Source organism: Dendrobates tinctorius, unplaced genomic scaffold (assembly GCF_039654945.1).
Source record: "Dendrobates tinctorius isolate UK_male_01 unplaced genomic scaffold, ASM3965494v1 ptg000062l, whole genome shotgun sequence".
NCBI classification, from domain to species: domain Eukaryota; kingdom Metazoa; phylum Chordata; class Amphibia; order Anura; family Dendrobatidae; genus Dendrobates; species Dendrobates tinctorius.
The window spans coordinates 29,844,216-29,865,723 of NW_027361730.1; the positions used below are offsets into that span (position 1 = coordinate 29,844,216).

At 45.3% G+C, this 21,508-nt stretch overlaps 1 protein-coding gene across 1 annotated transcript in view; it reads right to left on the reverse strand.

Annotated features, from left to right (window-relative positions):
- CCDC33 (coiled-coil domain containing 33) overlaps positions 1 to 21,508 on the reverse strand; it is a 174,407-nt gene that overhangs the window by 133,002 nt on the left and 19,897 nt on the right. Inside the window, exons 9-10 of the mRNA XM_073579465.1 lie at positions 12,142 to 12,256; positions 11,399 to 11,528 (exon numbers count right to left, since the gene is read on the reverse strand). Coding sequence (XP_073435566.1) covers positions 11,399 to 11,528; positions 12,142 to 12,256 — 245 coding nt within the window. The remainder of the gene's footprint in view (positions 1 to 11,398; positions 11,529 to 12,141; positions 12,257 to 21,508) is intronic.

Consider the following 21,508-nt stretch of genomic DNA (forward strand, 5'->3'; position numbering starts at 1 on the left):
ACACTTTTGGATTGTGTGAGGCCCACTGATATCTGAGCGCTATGTCACAGGCTCGATGGCACAGCTGTGACAAAAGTGACTAGAGGATAAGGGAGATTGGATTGCTTTTAAAAAAGCAGTTTGCAGAGCAGTGGGTAAACAGCAATGCCAGCCTGTCAGGAAGCCTTAAAAGGCAGCCCAACAACCAACACCACTGATACACCACAATATAGCCTCCCCTTGCACTGCACACACAGTGACTGGTGTGTTGTGTAGGCCAAATCGCTAGCAGCAGAAGCAGTTTTGTTTTTCTTCTCAGCAGGACAAAAAAAAAAAATGGGATTGCTTTTAAAAAAGCAGTTTGCGGAGCAGTGGGTAAACAGCAATGCAGGAATGTCAGGAAGCTTTAGAAGGCAGCCCAACAACCAACACCACTGATACACCACTATATAGCCTCCCCTTGCACTGCACACACAGTGACTGGTGTGTTGTACAGGCCAAATCGCTAGCAGCAGAAGCAGTTTTTTTTCTTCTCAGCAGGACAAAAAAAAAAAATTGGGATTACTTTTAAAAAAGCAGTTTGCGGAGCAGTGGGTAAACAGCAATGCAGGAATGTCAGGAAGCCTTAGAAGGCAGCCCAACAACCAACACCACTGATACACCACTATATAGCCTCCCCTTGCACTGCACACACAGTGACTGGTGTGTTGTACAGGCCAAATCGCTAGCAGCAGAAGCAGTTTTTTTTTCTTCTCAGCAGGACAAAAAAAAAATTGGGATTGCTTTTAAAAAAGCAGTTTGCGGAGCAGTGGGTAAACAGCAATGCAGGAATGTCAGGAAGCCTTAGAAGGCAGCCCAACAACCAACACCACTGATACACCACTATATAGCCTCCCCTTGCACTGCACACACAGTGACTTGTGTGTTGTGCAGGCCAAATCGCTAGCAGCAGAAGCAGTTTTTTTGTCTTCTTCCCTGCCTAACGCTCTCCCTACAGAATCAGCAGCAACCTCTCCCTATACTGAGATCGGCAGAAGTAAGATGGCGGTCGGCGTGCACGCCCTTTTATACCCCCTGTGACGCCCACCAAAGCAAGCCAATCACTTGCATGCCCTTCTGAAAGATGGTGGTGACCCCTGCCTATGTCATCACGTTGCCCACAGTGTCCGTGGATCCTGATTGGCTGAAAAAGAGCGCAAAACAAACTTTTGAAACGCGACTTTGGCGCGTAAGTCGCCGACCTCGTGGCTGACCTCATCCTAGGGTCGGGTTTCGTTTCATGAAACCCGACTTTGCCAAAAGTCGGTGACTTTTGAAATTTTTCGACCCGATGTGCAGGCCAGATCGGTACACAAAAATTTCTACACTGAGTGCCCCTATATGAGATGACTTTGCTCAAGCGCATAATCTGAAACCAATTAAAGTTTTAACATGATGATCTTAAAAGGGTTCTCTTCTTATTTTTATCATATGTTGGCTATCAGTGGTATAAAAAAACAAACTGAGCGGCTTTGCATTCTTCCAGGGTCCGGCACTGCAGCTTCATTGCTATTCCAGTGAAAGTTTACAGGTTGCGGCGGAGACATCACAGCTACGCTGCAGAAGTCAATCACTGCGCTCAGTGTCTCCTGCCGTATACCATCTAGGTGGTGAGTGCCACCTCAGTCTATTATTTTTAACTCTGCAAGCCTATGCACAATAAAAAAAAAAATTAAACTGGAAAACCCTTTTAAATACAATTGTTGAACACTTTTATTTGGAATTTATATTTTACTAGCGGAAGAGCCCGGCGCTGCCCGGGCATAGTAACTAACTGTGGTTAGTTATAGCAAATTATTATTATCCTCCATCCCATAGTCCCGTGCCCATATACCCATCATACATATCCACGATCCCATTGGCCCGTGCCCATATACCCATCATACATATCCTCCAACCCATAGTCGAGTGCCCATATACCCATCACACATCCTCCATCCCATAGTCCCATGCCCATATACCCATCACACATCCTCCATCTCATAGTCCCATGCCCATATACCCATCATACATATCCTCCATCCCATAGTCGAGTGCCCATATACCCATCACACATATCGGCCATCCCATAGTCCCATGCCCATATACCCGTCATACATATCCTCCATCCCATAGTCCAGTGCCCATATACCCATCACACATCCTCCATCCCATAGTCAACCATTATGACATCATAATGAGCGGTGGGGCTTGCAACCTATGATGACATCAGCGTCACCATGGCAACCATTACAACATCATAATGAGGGGCGGGGCTTGATACACACACACTTTTTCCCATTATGTAGATAGGGGCAAAATTGTTTGGTGAATTGGAATGCACGTGGTTAAAATTTCACCTCACAACATAGCTTAGGACACTCTCGGGGTCCAGACGTGTGACTGTGCCAAATTTTGTGGCTGTAGCTGCGACGGTGCGGATGCCAATCCCGGATATACACACATACATACACACACTTGAGCTTGATATATTAGATTTTAGCACTGAAGAAAAATGGCCAGTTACTAGTGAGTGGAGAAAATTATGTTTTCTTCATGAGAATTATCACCTTTGAACATTATTTAACAGATAGAAATAATCTATCTTAGGCAGGGCAACCCTGGAAATACATTGCAATAGTCATCTCGCTCGGATAATAAGTTACAGTCTGTGTTACTACAGGCAGAGCTGAACTCACACTTCCGCAGGTTCCAGAGTTGACATCTTCTGTTTGTCAGTGTCTGTAAATATTTTTTTGATCTTTTTCAGGTGTTCTAGGAAGTGCAGTCTTTACAAAGTCAAAAGTTAAAATTATATACAGTAGTTACCTCTATGAAAGCTATATCCATTCCTCACTGACCAAGCATCCACCAAATGGTGTGTCTAATTACAGTATTTTGGCAGCGGATTATTCAGGATACTCTCCAAGTGTGAGACAACAGAGCTTCTTTATTCAGGACCAATCAGGAACAAAGCTTAATAGATCAGGAATAAATCATTTGTGTGTCTCTATCTGTGCACATCTACAGCAGGCTGCTTCCCTCATACACAGACACAGGAAAACAGGAAATACAGTCACATGCTCTTCCTGTGTGAGCCTCTGGGAGTTTTTTTTTGTTTTAACTTTATAAACAGCATACAAATCTAGCAACTAAACACTCAGACAGGACTGGAGTTGTTGCAACAAACATATTTCAACACCCCAACTCAACAACTACTTATCCTGTTAGATCCATTGCGGTTCTGAAGTCCACAAACTTGGATCTTGATAATGGCTTTGTCATACCATCAGCTATCATCTTGTCAGATTCGCAATAAACAAACTCGAGTACACCACGTTCCACTAAGTCACATAAGTGGTGATGTTTTACATCAATGTGCTTAGTCCTTGCACTAATCTTCTCACTGCTGGCAAGTTTAATGCATCCTAGGTTGTCCTCATAGATAACTGTTGGTTGAGCTAATGGCTTGCCAAAATCTTCCAAAAGTTGTTTCAACCAAATTACTTCTTGACTTGCATAAGGAGCAGACATATATTCTGCTTCTGTAAAAAATAATGCGACTGACACTTGTTTTCTGCTGGACCAAGAAATAGAATTTTCTCCTAACTTGAACAAGTAACCACTTGTTGATGTCCGATCACTTAAATCTCTAACTCAATCTGCATCAACATAACCCCTGAGAGTGAGATCTCCTGATGCAGATATCTTAAGATTTAGCCTTTGAGTTTATTTAAGATATTGAAAAATTCTCTGAATTGCATTGCAGGCTCTTTGGCATGGCTTGCTTATACGTCGGCAGAGAATTCCAACTGTGTCTGTGAACGGAAGCGCCCCCCACTGCTTGTCTGCAACTCTCATTGCTGGGTAGCAGATCTTCTCCTTCCAACTTTAAGTAGGACAGATCCATTGGTGTTGATCCACCTTTGGCTTCTGACATTCCAAACTGGTTTAGTATTGCTGAAATTTTAGAACTTTGGTTGAGAAGAAAACTCCAATCTTCCTCTCTCTGGATTTGGATTTCCAAATAATATGCCACATTTCCAAGGTCCTTAGTCTTTAAGTGCTGGTTGAGAATTCACCTAGCTTTGCCATTTCTTTTTCATCTTGATGACACATGATTACATTGTCTACAAATAGGAGAACATATATCCACTCCTTCCCTACATTTTTTGTATACAAACCTGGATTAGCTTGAAATCTTTTAAATCCTTCATCCATCAAAACTTTGTTCATTTTCAAGTTCCATGCTCTTGCCGACTGCTTGAGTCCATAGAGAGATTTTTGCATTTTACAAATCAAGGTGCTCTTCACTCTTTTTAATTATATCCCTCCGGTTGGCTCATGAACAACTCTTCTTCAGTGTCACCATATAGGAAGGCTGTTTTGATGTCAAAAGGTCTCACTGTCACCTGTTGAACTGCAGCTACGGACATTAAATTTCTGAATGTGGTTTGCTTCGCAACTGGAGAAAATGAAGCATCATAACTTTCATCATACTTTTGCGAGTACCCTTTTGCGACCAGTCTTGCCTTAAACCGGTGAACTTTACCTTCTGAGTCAAATTTGTTTTTGAAGACCCACTTACATCCAATAGCTCTTTTTCCTTGTGGTGGCTCAGTAAGCTCCCATGTCTGAAGTTGGTGAAGGGACTCATCTACTCATTAGTGGCATTTATCCACTTCTGCTTCTCGTGAACAGGCAGTTTTTGCATCTCTTGCCATGACTGTGGCTCTGGTTCAGGAAGTGTTCTGACCATATAAGAAAGGCGTCTAGCTGGGATACCTTTTTTGGCCTTTCTGATCTCCTGACTGGAGGTTGACTTGGTTCTTCTGTGTTTTCCTTGGTGTCTTCAGAGCTTATCTACACTTCAGTGTTTTCCTTTTCAGTTCAGGGTTTGGTGACTGAGATTCTTGTTCTTGCTTCTTAGGTTGAATAACTGGTGTAACTTCATGGAATTTGAGCGATACAGAGTTTTCATCAATCACTACATCTCTGCTGATTGTTACTGTGTTGGTTTCTGGGTGCAGGATTCTGTATCCCTTTTGAGTTTCGCTATAGCCCACCAGGACACCTTGCTTTGCATGTGATTGCCACTTGGAACGTTTTTCTTTGGGAACATACATAAATGTTTTGCTTCCAAATATCCTGAGGTGCTTCAGGATAGGCTTCTTTCAGTTCCATAGCTCATATGGAGTTTTATTTGTGGCTTTACCTAGCATTCTGTTTTGAAGATAGCAAGCTGCCATGATGGCTTCTCCCCAATACGTTGTAGGTAGATTTGCATCAAATAACATACTTCTTCCACTTTCACAGAGAATACGGATCTTTGTCTCTGCAATGCCATTTTGTTCTGGGTTGTATGGAATGGTAGTCTGGAACACGATTCCATTCATTTTCAAAATGGTTTGCACCTTACCACTTGTATATTCGGTTCCATTATCTGCACACAGGGATTTTAGCATTCTTCCGAATTTGTTAAACACAACAGCAAGATGTCCTTCAAGTTTCTGTGGAACTTCATCCTTACTGTGAAGAAGTTATGCGACTGTATATCTGGAGTAGTCATCAATAAATGTGAGAAAATATCTCTTCTTGCTAGGAGTTTGAACACTCATTGGACTACATACATCTGTATGTATCAGATCCAGAGGCTGTGCAGATCTAGTGGTGCTTATGCTAGGAAAAGATTTTCTGGGCATTTTCCCTTTAAGACAGCTAGTTCAGTTCATCATTTGACTACATTGGTTGATTTCAATACCATTTGCAAGTTGAGCTAGATTCTTTACTGCTTCTGGGTCTCTGTGCCCAAGACATCTGTGCCATACATGGATAAAGTTCTTATGCAGATCTTGTCTAGCACTGTACACTCTTTCTTTGTATTTTAACTGATAAAGTTCATCTTGGATTTTACCTTCTGCAAGAGTGTGACCCTTCTTTGAGATGATGCACCTGTTATCTTTAAAAGTAACTACATTCCGCTTTTGCATGAGCTTCTTTACTGACAGGAGATTGCTTTCAAGGCTGGGAACATAGAGAACATCCTTTATTGAGATATTTCTGTTTTGTGCTGAGGAAACTGGACAGTGGAGGTAGCAGTCTCCTACTCCTTCTGAAGTCATATAGTGACCATTAGCTAAGATGACCTTTTCTGACTTGCTTTCATTAAGGTCAGTGAAGAAATCCTTGTTATTTGTCATATACACTCACTGGCCACTTTATTAGGTACACCTGTCCAACTGTGTGTTAAGACTTAATTTCTAATCAGCCAATCACATGGCGGCAACTCAGTGCATTTAGGCATGTAGACATGGTCAAGACAATCTCCTGCAGTTCAAACCGAGCATCAGTATGGGGAAGAAAGGTGATTTGAGTGCCTTTGAACGTGGCATGATTGTTGGTGCCAGAAGGGCTGGTCTGAGTATTTCAGAAACTGCTGATCTCCTGGGATTTTCACGCACAACCATCTCTAGGGTTTACAGAGAATGGTCCGAAAAAGAAAAAAAATCCAGTGAGCGGCAGTTCTGTGGCCGGAAATGCCTTGTTGATGCCAGAGGTCAGAGGAGAATGGGCAGACTGGTTCGAGCTGATAGAAAGGCAACAGTGACTCAAATTGCCACCCGTTACAACCAAGGTAGGCAGAAGAGCATCTCTGAACGCACAGTGCGTCGAACTTTGAGGCAGATGGGCTACAGCAGCAGAAGACCACACTGGGTACCACTCCTCTCAGCTATGAACAGGAAACTGAGGCTACAATTTGCACAAGCTCATCGAAATTGGACAGTAGAAGATTGGAAAAACATTGCCTGGTCTGATGAGTCTCGATTTCTGCTGCGACAGTCGGATGGTAGGGTCAGAATTTGGCGTAAACAACATGAAAGCATGGATCCATCCTGCCTTGTATCAACGGTTCAGGCTGGTGGTGGTGGTGTCATGGTGTGGGGAATTTTTTCTTGGCACTCTTTGGGCCCCTTGGTACCAATTGAGCATCGTTGCAACGCCACAGCCTACCTGAGTATTGTTGCTGACCATGTCCATCCCTTTATGACCACAATGTACCCAACATCTGATGGCTACTTTCAGCAGGATAATGCGCCATGTCATAAAGCTCGAATCATCTCAGATTGGTTTCTTGAACATGACAATGAGTTCACTGTACTCAAATGGCCTCCTCAGTCACCAGATCTCAATCCAATAGAGCATCTTTGGGATGTGGTGGAACGGGAGATTCGCATCAGGGATGTGCAGCCGACAAATCTGCGCCAACTGTGTGATGCCATCATGTCAATATGGTCCAAAATCTCTGAGGAATGCTTCCAGCACCTTGTTGAATCTCTGCCACGAAGAATTGAGGCAGTTCTGAAGGCAAAAGGGGGTCCAACCCGTTACTAGCATGGTGTACCTAATAAAGTGGCCAGTGAGTGTATATGACTGCTTGCACCAGAATCTATACACCATATATGCTCTGCAGATGGGCCTGTACTGGCATTAAATGCAGGTTCAACACATGCAGAATCTTCCTTTACAGCAGTTTTAACCCTTTGATGGCTGTTCTGCTTTTTAAGCTGACTCATTCTTGCTTGCCAAATTCTGTAATCTGCTTTAAGATGGCTGGGCTTTTTACAGACAAAACATTCACGAGTTTCTCTTAGATTGCGCTTATATTTAGGGAAATTCTGTGTCTTTAATGCTGTTTTTGCTCTGGATTCATTCCTGCTGCTTACATGCTGTGCTTTTCTCTTGAACTCAGCCACAAGTTTGCCTTTAACATACTTTAGTGTCAGCTCATCATCTGGCCGTGCATCTAGTGCAGTCACAAGTGTGTCATAACTCTCTGGAAGAGCACTTAATAGAAGTGCAGAAACATAAAAATCTTTACTTTTTTCTCCAATACCCCTGAGACGCTCCACAAACTCTAGGATGTTTCTTATATAGTCCTGCATATTCTGTTCATCACTTAGCTTAGACTGATACAGCTTTCTTATGAGATAAAGCTTATTGCTATGAATTGATCTTTCATGCACTTTCTGTAACTCATCCCACATCTCCTTTGCAGTTGCACACTTGCATATATGCACAATCTGATTATCATCTACACTGAGGGAGGTCCTGCTTTGTGCTTTCTCATCCTTCTCTAGCCAGTCATCTGGTAATGGATGAGGCACTTATTCCTGAGTACATTTCCACATACCTTCTCTTATGAGCAGCATCTTCACCTTGAATTTCCAGAACTGGTAGTTCTGGTTAGTGAGGCTTGGCACTGAGAACTTGACAGGATTGCTGTTAGTGGACGTATTCTGTGTTACTCTGTGCTGATTTTGCTTTTGGCTTCTGTTGCTGTGTTACTCTGGGGTTCTGTGTCACTCTGGGCCCATAACCTGTTGGCAGCAGATTATTCAGGATACTCTTCCAGCATGTGACAACAGAGCTTCTTTATTCAGGAACAATATATGATAAGGTTAATAGATCAGGAATAAATCATTTGTGTATCTCTATCTGTGCAGCATCTACAGCAGGCTGCTTCTCTCATTCACAAACACAGGAAAATGGGAAATACAGTCACATGCTCTCCCTGTGTGAGCCTCTGGAAGTTTTTTTTGTTCTAACTTTATAAACAGCATACAAATTCAGCAACTAAACACTCATAGACAGGAATGGAGTTGTTGCACCAAACATTTCAACAAATTATTGCTTTTATAGTTCAAATTTCTTCTATGTTCTCCACCCTCCACAACCAGTTATGAGACTGTCATGTATTAGATGTGTAACAAATAATTTCTTGCTTATTTACACCTTGTGTTAGCTTTGGAAATACTAGTTCATGGATAGATTCAGTATCTTAATGAGTGATGAATGAGCAGTAAACTTTGGAATGCTCTGTTGCTCAATTCGAGTAGCGTGCACAATGTAAGTCAATGGTGCAATATTTTTCTGGCAGACTTTCATGTGATGGCGAGATGAAGAGAGAGGGAGGGAGAAAGGAAGAGAGAGAGCAAAAGATTGAGGGAGTGAAACGTCCCCTGTAACCACAGCAACTCCCGTTGCTAGACACTATATGTTGAAACGCCCCAACACCGCACGTCAGTACCCAAGTGATGATGTGTTCCCCGCAACCATGGCAACTAATCTTAGGCATACGTCACACTGCAACGTCACTACCAATGTGACGTTACCACATGGGATCGTCACATGATGTAATGCACTTCCGTTCAGACAACCAACTGTTCAGGGCCTCAGTACTGTGCGTCACAGGGACCCGAGCATTTTAGCACTATGCAATACTCGGCACTGCTCAGTACTCGATCGAGCACAAAAATGCTTGAACGAGTATCAAGCAGTGGCGAGGAAACTCACCCATGACTAATCTTAATCCACGTTTCACTCTTCTATTGCTAATATCTTTTTTCCTGTTTCATGTGAATACCAGCTTATTAGACTACATCCACCTCATATATCTCTTATTTAATGAGATAATAATATACCTGTCTTGAAAAACACTATAAAGTTCCTTGAAAGCCCCCATACACATCAGATTAAATAAGCATAATGTGACGATTTTAGCAGGATCTGCCGACTGTCTATTGTGAATTGAAGCCTCCTGACTCTTCCCACAACAAATAGTGTTGGACAGTCTGAATTTTAATGTCTGACTTATGAGAGCCATTTGGCTGTGACTTTGTCTTCAATTAGCATTAAAAATACGAATGTTTGGCTTAGCTGAAGATGCCAGTATATGGGAGAGGCAGGAGAGATTGCTATAGGTGGAACAATGGTCTGCCTTACAGAATTAGGGGCCTATAACACAGGCTATTGATTGGCAAAACAAATATTCATCTCACTCGCAATCATTGCTCATGTAAACAAGGCCAGCAATCACATGTCACATGTGGAAATGCTCATTTATCTTCTGACTGCATCTTTTATGGTGGCATAAAAATCATTGATTGTGCCTAGTCAATCCCATTGTATAAAAAGGGATGTGCTGTTGACAATAATGCAGTCTGTGTGAGGCAGAACGATCATAGTAATGAAAGTTCATTCGCATACAGTTTGCATGTTCCTGATGGTTGTCGTATGTAAAATGAATGCTGATGTACTTTTTACATTATAAACTGAGGCAGCTTATATCTCCGTGGAAAAGAGCCCTGTACCAAAGATATTTTACTGATCACTGGGGGTCTGACTACTGAATCTCCTGTAAGGAGGTGGCAAAGACCCTCATGTACCTTCTCTCTCCTGAACGCTGTTCACCTGTGTCACATGCGGCACCTTGATGTTTTCTTAATGTTTTACTATTGTGTGTACTGTAAAGTAAATGTATTTGTCATGTGTTGTGCATAGGCTTAGGCATAGATTAGGAAGTAGTGCAGGACTGTAGGGAGATTAGAATAGAGGGGGGCACAGTTTAGAGAGCATAGGTCAGATGTTAGAATGTAAGGTATAGGCAGCATAGGAGTTAAGTAGATGGGAGGAGTTAGAGCAGAGCAGCAGAGAGCAGGGAGGTACAGGACAGATACTTCCTGGTTCTGTCAGATGCCCGGTCAGCCTGCCCAAGGGCAGGACGTGTGAGTAGAGAGAGAACAGAGGATTATAGCTGTGAGGATAAGTCTGTGGATTGCAGTAAGGGGCCCCAGGCTTGAGAACAGTGTAAACGGGCACCAACTCAACAGAATCATCCCCAGGAATTATTTGGGGTCTAAGACCGGGGCGGGAGCAGCTGAGATGGCATCCCCGCCACCTTTCCCTAATGGAACCGGGCAAAGGGCTGACAGGGAGCTGGTGACGTGTAACGTACAGATGGGACACGGATTGTCTAAAAAGGCTGCCCGGATGGCAGGTACAGGGGACGAATGGATGGGACACGGATTGTCCACAGAGACGGCAGGGATTGCCAGGAACAAAGGAAAAGAGATGATGAAGAGAATAGAGTCTGCCCGGAAGGTAGGAAAAGTGCAGGAAATGTTGCACTTTATGAACTGTGCTGCTAATGTGATGGATACCTAGCTTGTTTAGTAATGTTCAACTGTTGGAAAAGAACTGTGACTTTGTGGTGTTTCAAGGAACTGAGCAGCCAGAGGCCAGAGTGACAGAGACTTAAGGGATTACAGCAACAGAAGTGAGTACCTGGTTGCGCCCACCACACACACAGTGAAAAGGACATGGTATTTCATCTGTAGGGTGCCAGGGTGTGGGAACAGTACAGCCCATTGCCACGACTACCACCCTGGTCGCTTTACACTCCCATCTGTTTCAACAATGGGGCTTTAAATAGTGAAGCAAATCAGTGGTCAGACCCCAGCAATTAGTAAGTTATGCCCTAGCATTACCCATCCCCTAAGGTGTGCAGTATTATATATACTGTATATATTAGTATTTTAGACAATATCCAGCAAGGATTTACCAGCAGTGACCGGGTAGTACTCTAAGACTAATGCTGCTCCTTCACTGAAGAGAGTCACCCCATCTCTTCCTTGAAAGAGATAGGGGGAATTCCACATAGGCTGTGAGGGTGGAAGCCCAGGAAAAGAAATCTATAGGGAAAAGAAAAATAAAAGAGAGTTAAAATTAATGAACCTGTAAAACTAAAAAAAAAAACCAAAATCAAAAGCCAAAAGCATTGTACCATTTACTATTTATTTTCATTTTTTGTTCTTACAGCTATTTGACAATTTACTATAGTTAACATGTCATAATCATCCTTTTTTATTTTGCTTAAATGATTGCTATTTTTTCATTTTTTCTCCATCCCATATGGTTTACTTTACTGTGAGCAGAACATCCCCTTTAAAGAGACATGCTCCCAAGAAACAGTGAATTGTATGTCATTAAAGGCAAATGAACAAATTATTGTGTGTCATTAGTTTTCTGGACATGGTTAAACGGGGCAATAACCATTCTGATGATTAGCACAACTGTAAAAGGCCCTTAAGACAAATAATGCTAATCTATGCTCATTTGATATTTAGATTGTGAGTCCCAATGGGGACAGTGATGATGATGTCTGTAAAGTGCTATGGAATTAATGGTGCTATATAAGCGAGTAAAATAAATACATAAATTTGTTGACTTTACAGTTAAAATGCTTAGTATTGTAGTACTAAACAATTGTCATACATTAAATATATAAAATTCATATGTGTTTACCTGGTGGTGTCCCTGTGTGGCTCTTTGTGGTAACTGGAAACAAGATGGAGAAGGTTCTGGAAAAGTAACTTTGATGTGTGACACAACCGACATGCCAGGGGGTTTACTTGTCTGTCTGTAGGACAGATAACATTTTTTTTAAGCTAAAACAGACAATATTTATCCAAAGCCTAAAAAAATGATTGAGAAATAAAATCTCAAGGTCAAAGTGCACAGATCATTCCACGTAGGGACAGGAAAAGACATAATCTGGTGAACTACTTTCAGAGCTCCAATATTTTGAAAATGGGAGTGCAAGTGTCAAGCAGTGAATACTAATCCAAAGATTAAAGTGATCTATGGAAAAGCTGTACCTGTATAGTCATCAGTATGAAACATTGATTGATATGAGATATACTGCAGTAGCAGCATGTTAATGACAGCATTTTTTTATTCTACATGCACATTACATACAAGGAGGGCAGTATTAAACCCCTTAGTGCTATTTTGGCAAATAAATCAAAGTCCTGAATCTAAGGGTGTATCACAGGGTGATTTCTGTATTGTAATATGAGCAAACCATTTTCTTTTACAACCTAAAGAAAGACCTCCATAATCCAGAAATTGAAACACAACTGTATATCTCACAAAGTGTTGTAAAAAAAAAACACTTTTTTTGCACACTTTGTAGATGTAATTGCCCAGCATTAGACCTGTACACATGCCATTTAGGGCTCATACTCACTTGCGAGAGACTCGCACGATTCTCGTGCGAGTCTCTTGCATGAAAACCTGGCACTGCCGCCGGCACTCAGACGGCATTTCTATGCAGCCGCACACTCCAGTCCCAGTGCCGTCGGCAGTGCCAGGTTTTCATGCGAGAGACTCGCACGGGAATCATGCTAGTCTCTCGCAAGTGAGTATGAGCCCTTAAATACAGGGGCACGTTGCAAGTGCTTGTTTTGGGTATGTAAATTTTCCTAGCTTTTCTTGTGCTTCAACACACTGCCCACACTCATTTTGCTCATGCAAAGTAAAGCACTGCCAAGTGGTCTTACTACTGGAAATTCTGGGGCAGGAAAGCCATACGGCAGTGTAAAAAGCAAAAACTAACACATTGCTGCAGTGCATGAAGCATGCTGGCTGGCTCTCCATGAACTACAATTTGAAATTGTCGTGAGCAACAGAACTAGACCATAAGGTAGCCTGAAAGTAGTGTGCAAAGTAACTCACACACTCCATGCATGGTCCACGTCCTGAATTTAATCGTGCAACACTTCTTTGACAAATATAACCACTTGAGAAAGGCAGTGGCTATGGCCAGAAAAAGTGTCAGCTTATTTCAAATGATCTTATGTGGCAAAGCACGCCCTCTTACCCTTACAAAAACAAAATGGACCGTCTTCCACAGCACCACCTCATTAACGATTTCTCAACCTGCTGGAATTTAACACTGTATATGTTGCAGTGTTTGAATGAGCAGTGTTAGCTCAGTGGATAGCACTGCAGCCTTGTAGCGCTGGGGAAATGGGTTCAAATCCCACCAAGGACAACATCTGCAAGGAGTTTGTATGTTCTCCCCGTGTTTGCATGGCTTTCCTCCGGTTTCCTCCCACATTCCAAAGACATACTGATAGGGATTATAGATTGTGAGCCCCATCAGGGACAGTACCAATAATATATGTAAAGTGCTGTGGAATTAATGGTGATCTATAAATGAGTAAAATAAATTAGAAGGTTTTTTTCTTTTTGATGACTTGTGAAAAAGCTTTCTCCACTATATTTGGCAAATAACAATGCTTTTAATACTCCCTAAACTTGGATAATTTTTGTACTTACCATGTGAAAAATCCATAGTTTCTACTTTTTGCATTGTATATGTAAAAACACCAGCAAGCATGCATATGCCTCCCAAAAGAGATCAATTTTGGAAGTTTATACAATTTAAAGGGGATATCTGGGACTTTGTGAAAAACAAAAAATGGGCCTAAGCACTAACAGGCAGGTAGTTGCTATCTACCAGCCTGTTGTGCCTGGTGCCGTTCATTGGCTGCCTGTGCTGACGTCTGGGGCAGCTAACTTTTCCACTCCACTCTGTTGACAGGGCTGGACTTCAACGTCATGCTGTTTGACAGCCAGATAGCCTCTGCCTAACTGGGGGAGCTGACTTTCAATCAGAATGGCGTCGGAAGCTACATACCATCAATACAGCAGAGCAGAAAAGCTGTCGCTCTGTCGACATGACATCAACAGAGACAGCTGAATCCCTGGCAAGAGCGGTCTGTGACTGCTCTGTGCTGGCAATGAATGGTGCTGGACACAACAGGCACGTAGGTAACAACTACCTGCCTGTTAGTGCTTACGCATATTACCTACCTGTTAGTGCTTAGGCATATTATTTGTTTTTCACAAAGTCCTGGTTATCCCCTTTAAAGGGAATCTTGCAGATTTTTGCTATTTAATTTGAGGGCAGCATAATTTAACAAGAGATGCTGATTACAATGTCTTTTATTATCAGGAGATTATCATTGCTTGACTAGGATTCATGTGCACAGAGGTCAGGCTAATCTGTGCAGCACCGCCTCACCACTGATTGGCAGCTTGCCCAAAGCTACATCTGCAACATCTAAAATAGATATTCTGTAAAAACTAAACAAGCAGTCCAATAAGTGACACATCACTAGAATCAGACTGTGTTTGCATTATTGAGCTCAAAACAGGTTCAACACACAACTAGGAGACATCAGAGTGTTATACATATTTTCCAGCAATTAAAGGTTTTTCAGTAATGAATTTTAAATACAATTTATTGGGAAAATTTGGTGAAGTCAGCAAACTTGAACTTTAAACAATCCGCTTATCTCTGTATATCAGACAATAGCATTATTCCAGATTACAAATAGTAGTCCCTGGAGATTCTTTTGGCCATTAATGAAAGACTAATTTCTCATTCAGGCGGCTTAAATGCAGGTGCACATTAGCATTTTTATTTCTGCGGCAATAACTGAACTAACTGTATTACAAGGGTCTATGATGCTGTTAGTTCAGGCCAACTGACCCACAATCAAACAGGGAATTGTGGCCTTAATACGGAAATTAAAATGAAGATGAACAAGGCCTGAGGAAGAGCACACAGCTGCACTCATGTGATGTCGTTTCATTGTGACCGCCTGCCTTCTCCATACCACAGCAGATTGTTTTTGTTCTGGTCTTAATATAATGTGCAGAACAAATCAGGTCCCCATGAAAGAAGGCCAAAGATCTGAAATCTTATTCCTGGGATTATGTTCAAAGTAAGTACTATTAAACATGTTGTGGCCAAAAGTTTTGACACTGACAGAAATTTTGGTTTTCAAAAAGGTTTGATGCTTCATTGTTTTTAGATCTCTTGAGTCAGATGTTTCTGTGGTTATTAGCATACAATTATCAGCATTTCAAACGTTTTTACACTTTTGTTGGCAAATACATCAAATGTATACAAATATTCAATATTTACTGTGTTGACCCTTGTTTTTCAAGATTTCTGTCAAACTGAATATCAGCTTCTAATCCAAATCCCGACTGAAGACAACCTATTCTTGTCTAATCAGTGGTTGGTGTTTATCAGAATTTCTGGGTTTTTGTGCGTCCACCAACTTTTTAAGGATTGACCCCAGGTTCTCAATAGGATTGAGATCTGAGGAGGATACAGACACAAAATTTCAATGTTATGTTCACTTGTGATATGGTCTCAATCATGGAAAAATCATTGTTCATCATCAAAATACTCCTGGATTGTTGGGAGTCTTGGAAGATGTGTACATGCAATTCTTTATTCATGCCAGTGTTCTGAAGTAGACATGGGCGAACCCGATCAGTAAAGTTTGGGGTCCGTACCGAACACCTACTGTTCGGGCACGGACTCCAAACACAGACTTCTTCAGGTACTGTTCGTGTTCGGCACCCAGAATATAGGGTGTTTACCACACTGTCTGTAGTGCTGACGAAAACTATGTCAGAGAGTGGACCCTCTGGATCGCGGATCCGGAGCCCCCGGGTCGAGCACGCCAGGTGAAGACCGACCCCTATACAGGGACCGTTTGGGGCAGGACCACAGAGGACGGAGGCGCGACAGCCGGAACCAAGAGGGACGGCTCCACAAACAAAAGGCCTAGAGAAGCAGCGGACAATATACTAGCAGGGACAGGTGGCTCAGGGAAGGGCTAGATACGAAATGGCAAGAGGAGCAAACAAGGCAAACTGGAGACAGGGGACGGGACGAGGAATGGAGGAACCGGAGAACCTGGACCGACTGGGGAGAGCGGGAAGGGCGACACAGAGACAGGCAGGAAGAATGGGCAGGGATAGGACTAACTACAGAAGAACTGTAGGGGCCAGATTGCTACACAATCATCAGGCGTCCTCCTAACAGCGAGGACGCCTGAAATATACCAGCCCCCGGAAGTGCGTGTGCTAGGCCGACCCCTCAGCGCCGCCCACCGCTGGAGACAGAGGAGGGGAGGAGGCGCGCGCGTGACAGAGAGCGGGAGGCAGGAGCCGCCGTGAGGGAGCGTGGACGACGGGCGCGAGGCCGGACGGGGGCGCGCAGGTAGGGAAGCGCTGCGGTGCGCGCTGCTCTGGAAGGGGCATCGGCGGGCATAGCCGCCGATGTCACAGTACCCCTCTCCTTATGTCCCTTCTTACTGAGATTGGCAAAAAACCTTTTCAGAATCCGGGGAGCATTGACATTCTCCCGGGGTTCCCAGGACCGTTCCTCGGGACCAAAACCCACCCAATCGATAAGAAAAAGGGTCTTACCCCGGACTCTTTTCATAGCCAGGATGTCTTTGACCTCGAAGACGTTGTCCGAGATAACAGGTGAAGGAGGGACGATGGAAACTGGTTGGAACCGATTCAGGACTACGGGTTTCAAGAGCGAGACATGGAAGGCGTTGGGAACCCGGAGCGAAGCAGGCAACCTCAGTTTGTAAGCCACCTCATTAATGCGTCCAATTACTTCAAACGGCCCAATGTACCGAGGACTCAGCTTATAAGAGGGAACTCTCAGACGGATATGTCGAGTTGAAAGCCAGACTTTGTCACCTGGATGGTACGGAGGCACGTCCCTCCGTCTTTTGTCTGCATGCTTCTTGATTCGGTTGTTGGCACCCTTGAGCGCGTCCCTGGTCTCTCTCCAAATCTGCGAGAATTCTTTAGCAAGAGAATCGGCTGCGGGTACTCCTGTAGACGTGGAGAAAGGTAACGGAATACTTGGGTTTTGACCGGTTACCACAAAAAAAGGTGACTTGGTGGTAGATTCGCTGGGATGATTGTTGTGCGAGAATTCAGCCCAAGGTAAGAGCGCGACCCAATTGTCCTGATGGGCGTTGGCGAAATGACGTAGGTAGGTGGTTAACACCTGATTAATTCGCTCCACTTGCCTGTTGGTCTGAGGATGGTATGCGGAGGAGAAGTCGAGAGATGTTCCCATAAGCCGGCAGAGAGCCCTCCAGAAGCGGGAGGTGAACTGGGCCCCCCGATCAGACAGAATCCGCTGAGGAAGACCATGCAGCCTGAAGATCTGGTGGATGAAGATCTCGGCCAACTTCGGAGTGGATGGTAGTCCTGGTAAGGGAACGAAGTGGGCCATTTTGGAAAAACGATCTGCTACGACTAAGATGGTGGTACATCCGGCTGAGCGGGGTAAATCAGTTACAAAATCCATGGCGATCTGCTGCCAGGGGGCCTCAGGAACTGGCAATGGGTGAAGAAGACCGGCGGGCAAGGTCCTAGCCACCTTGTTCTGGGCACAGATTGTGCACGAGGCAACATAGTCCATCACATCCTGGCGAAGCGTGGGCCACCAGTAATACCGAGACAGCAGTAGGAGAGTCTTTTTAGACCCAACGTGCCCTGCAATCTTGGAGGAATGCCCCCAGCCCAACACCTCCGTACGTCTGTTTTGAGGGACGAAAGTCTTACCGGGCGGAGGAATAGCAAAATTCACAGGGGCCACGGTGATCATTTTGGTGGGCTCGATAATATGGGATGGGACTTCTTCCTTCTCCGATGACTGTAATGACCTGGAAAGGGCATCGGCCTTGATGTTCCTATTACCAGGACGAAAATGAAGTTGGAAGTCAAAGCGGGAGAAGTACAGGGCCCATCTAGCCTGCCGGGCATTGAGTCTTTGGGCAGACTGTAGGTACGCCAGGTTCTTGTGGTCAGTGAGGATGGTAAAGGGATGTACAGCCCCCTCGAGTAAATACCGCCATTCAGCCAAAGCCATCTTAATGGCCAGTAATTCTCGGTCTCCAATGGAGTAGTTGCACTCCGCCGGTGAGAAGACTTTAGAAAAGAAGCCGCAAGGAACCAACCGTCCGGATGAAGCCTGCTGGGACAGGACTGCTCCAGCTCCAGTGGAGGAGGCATCCACTTCCAGGACGAAGGGCCTGCTGGTCACAGGCCGATGCAAAATGGGTGCTGACGCAAAGGAACGTTTCAGGGCTTGGAAAGCGTTTTCAGCTTCAGGGGACCAGCTGTTGGGCTTCACTCCCTTGCGGGTCAAGGCCGTGATGGGTTTGGTAACCGTAGAAAAGTGAGGCACAAACTGACGGTAATAATTTGCGAACCCAAGAAATCGCTGGATGGCCTTAATCCCCACTGGACGGGGCCACTTGAGTACCGCACTGAGTTTTTCGGGATCCATCTTTAGGCCGGAATCAGTGACGACATATCCCAAGAAGGGCAGTGACGACTGCTCAAAGAGGCATTTCTCAATCTTGGCGTAGAGTTGGTTCTCTCGAAGGCGGTGCAAGACCAAGCGTACGCTTTTGCGATGGGAGGACAAGTCAGGCGAGAAAACGAGAATGTCGTCAAGATAGATGACCACACAGGAGTAGAGTAGATCCCGGAATACCTCGTTGATAAATTCTTGAAATACAGCGGGGGCGTTGCAGAGACCGAAGGGCATAACCAGGTATTCATAATGCCCGTCACGGGTGTTGAAGGCCGTTTTCCACTCATCCCCTGCACGGATCCGGACCAAATTGTAGGCTCCCCGCAGATCCAACTTCGTGAAGATCCGGGCTCCTCTCAGACGGTCAAAGAGCTCAGGAATCAATGGAAGGGGGTAACGATTTTTTACGGTGATATTGTTTAGGCCCCGGTAATCAATGCAAGGCCGCAGTGATCCGTCTTTCTTCCGGACGAAGAAAAAACCTGCGCCCGCAGGAGAGGAGGATTTCCGGATAAACCCCTTGGACAGATTTTCTTGGATATATTCCGTCATGACAGAGGTTTCGGCAGGAGAAAGAGGGTAAGTTCTACCCCTGGGAGGAACCGCTCCAGGAATCAGGTCGATGGGGCAGTCGTAGGGCCGGTGCGGAGGCAGGGAATCCGCCTCCTTTTTGCAGAAAACATCAGCGTAGGCGTGGTATGGAGCAGGAAGGCCGGGGAGGTCCGTTGGCCTAAGCTGAGGATGGGAACGAACCAGGGTACGTAAACAGCTGGCATGGCAGGGGTGCCCCCAACGTAGGATCTCTCCAGAACGCCAGTCGATGACTGGCTCATGCCGCCTAAGCCAAGGAAGTCCTAAGAGAATGGCATGGGATAATTGAGGCAGGACATAGAAGGCAATCTTCTCAGAATGAAGTGCGCCAATTTGTAGCTTGACTTCAATGGTAACCGTGGTAATGAGCCCAGGAAGAGGTTTGCCATCGACGGAGGTGATTGCTCGAGGGTTACTTAGGACGACCACGGGAATCTGGAGTTTGTCAACCTCCTCCTGGCGGATGAAGTTGCCTGCTGCGCCCGAGTCCACATACGCCTCCACAGAGCCACGCCCCCGACCTGCAATAAGCAGAGCTGAAAGAGTAAGTGGGAGAGAGGGGGTCAGATTACCTAGGGGGCCCTCTCCTACCTGGCCTAGGCGGATGCGTTTCCCGGTCTCTCAGGACAAGTGCGAACAAAGTGATTGGCCCCTCCGCAATATAGGCAGAGTCCCTTAGTCATCCTCTCCTTACGGCGTTGTTCGGACAGCTTGATGCGATCCACCTGCATAGGCTCGGGAACAGAGTTACTAGGAAGGGCAACGGTGCGCGGAATGGGAGCTTGGTATAACCTAAAGGACCTCCTCTCCCTGACTGACTCTCTAGCGCGTTCCTGAAAACGCAGGTCAATACGGGTAGCCAGGGAGATGAGATCCTCCAGGGTGGTTGGGAGGTCACGCCCGGCCAACTCGTCTTTGATTTTACAAGAAAGGCCTCTCCAAAAAGCACCAACCAGGGCCTCGTTATTCCACCCCAGCTCCGAGGACAGGGTCCGGAAACGGATGGCGTATTGCCCTACAGTAAGGGACCCCTGGCAGAGGTTAAAAAGGGCCTCTGTAGAGGAAGCAAGGCGTCCGGGTTCATCAAAAACCTTACGGAACGTTTCCAGAAAACTCTGGATGTTAGTCACCACCGGGTCATCCCTCTCCCACAACGGATTCACCCAAGCCAGCGCCTCCCCTTCTAGATGGGAGATAATAAAGGCCACCTTGGCACGGTCCGTGGGGTATTGTTGGGGAAGAAGATCAAAGTGCAATCTGCACTGATTTAAAAATCCCCTACATAATTTTGGGTCCCCACAGTACCTAGGCGGCTTACCAAGACGGGGAGGAGGGAAAGAGACAGCGTCCCGGGCTTGGTTAGAAGCGGCCGCTGAGGACTGTAAAGAGAGCAGCCGATCATCCACGGACGCCATATACCCCAAAATGTGAGATTGCGCATCGCGCTGCTGTGCGAGCTCCTGCTGGAGACTGACTAAGAGGGGTGCATGCGCTGGGTCAGCGGTTTGCAAGGCGGAGAGCCGGGTGGCCATGGACTTCATGAATGACATGATACGGGTCTGATTCTCCCTTAGGAAAAGCAGTTCCTTTTGAGTGGCCGCCGCGGCCCCGGCGGGGTCCATGGCCTGATGATACTGTAGTGCTGACGAAAACTATGTCAGAGAGTGGACCCTCTGGATCGCGGATCCGGAGCCCCCGGGTCGAGCACGCCAGGTGAAGACCGACCCCTATACAGGGACCGTTTGGGGCAGGACCACAGAGGACGGAGGCGCGACAGCCGGAACCAAGAGGGACGGCTCCACAAACAAAAGGCCTAGAGAAGCAGCGGACAATATACTAGCAGGGACAGGTGGCTCAGGGAAGGGCTAGATATGAAATGGCAAGAGGAGCAAACAAGGCAAACTGGAGACAGGGGACGGGACGAGGAATGGAGGAACCGGAGAACCTGGACCGACTGGGGAGAGCGGGAAGGGCGACACAGAGACAGGCAGGAAGAATGGGCAGGGATAGGACTAACTACAGAAGAACTGTAGGGGCCAGATTGCTACACAATCATCAGGCGTCCTCCTAACAGCGAGG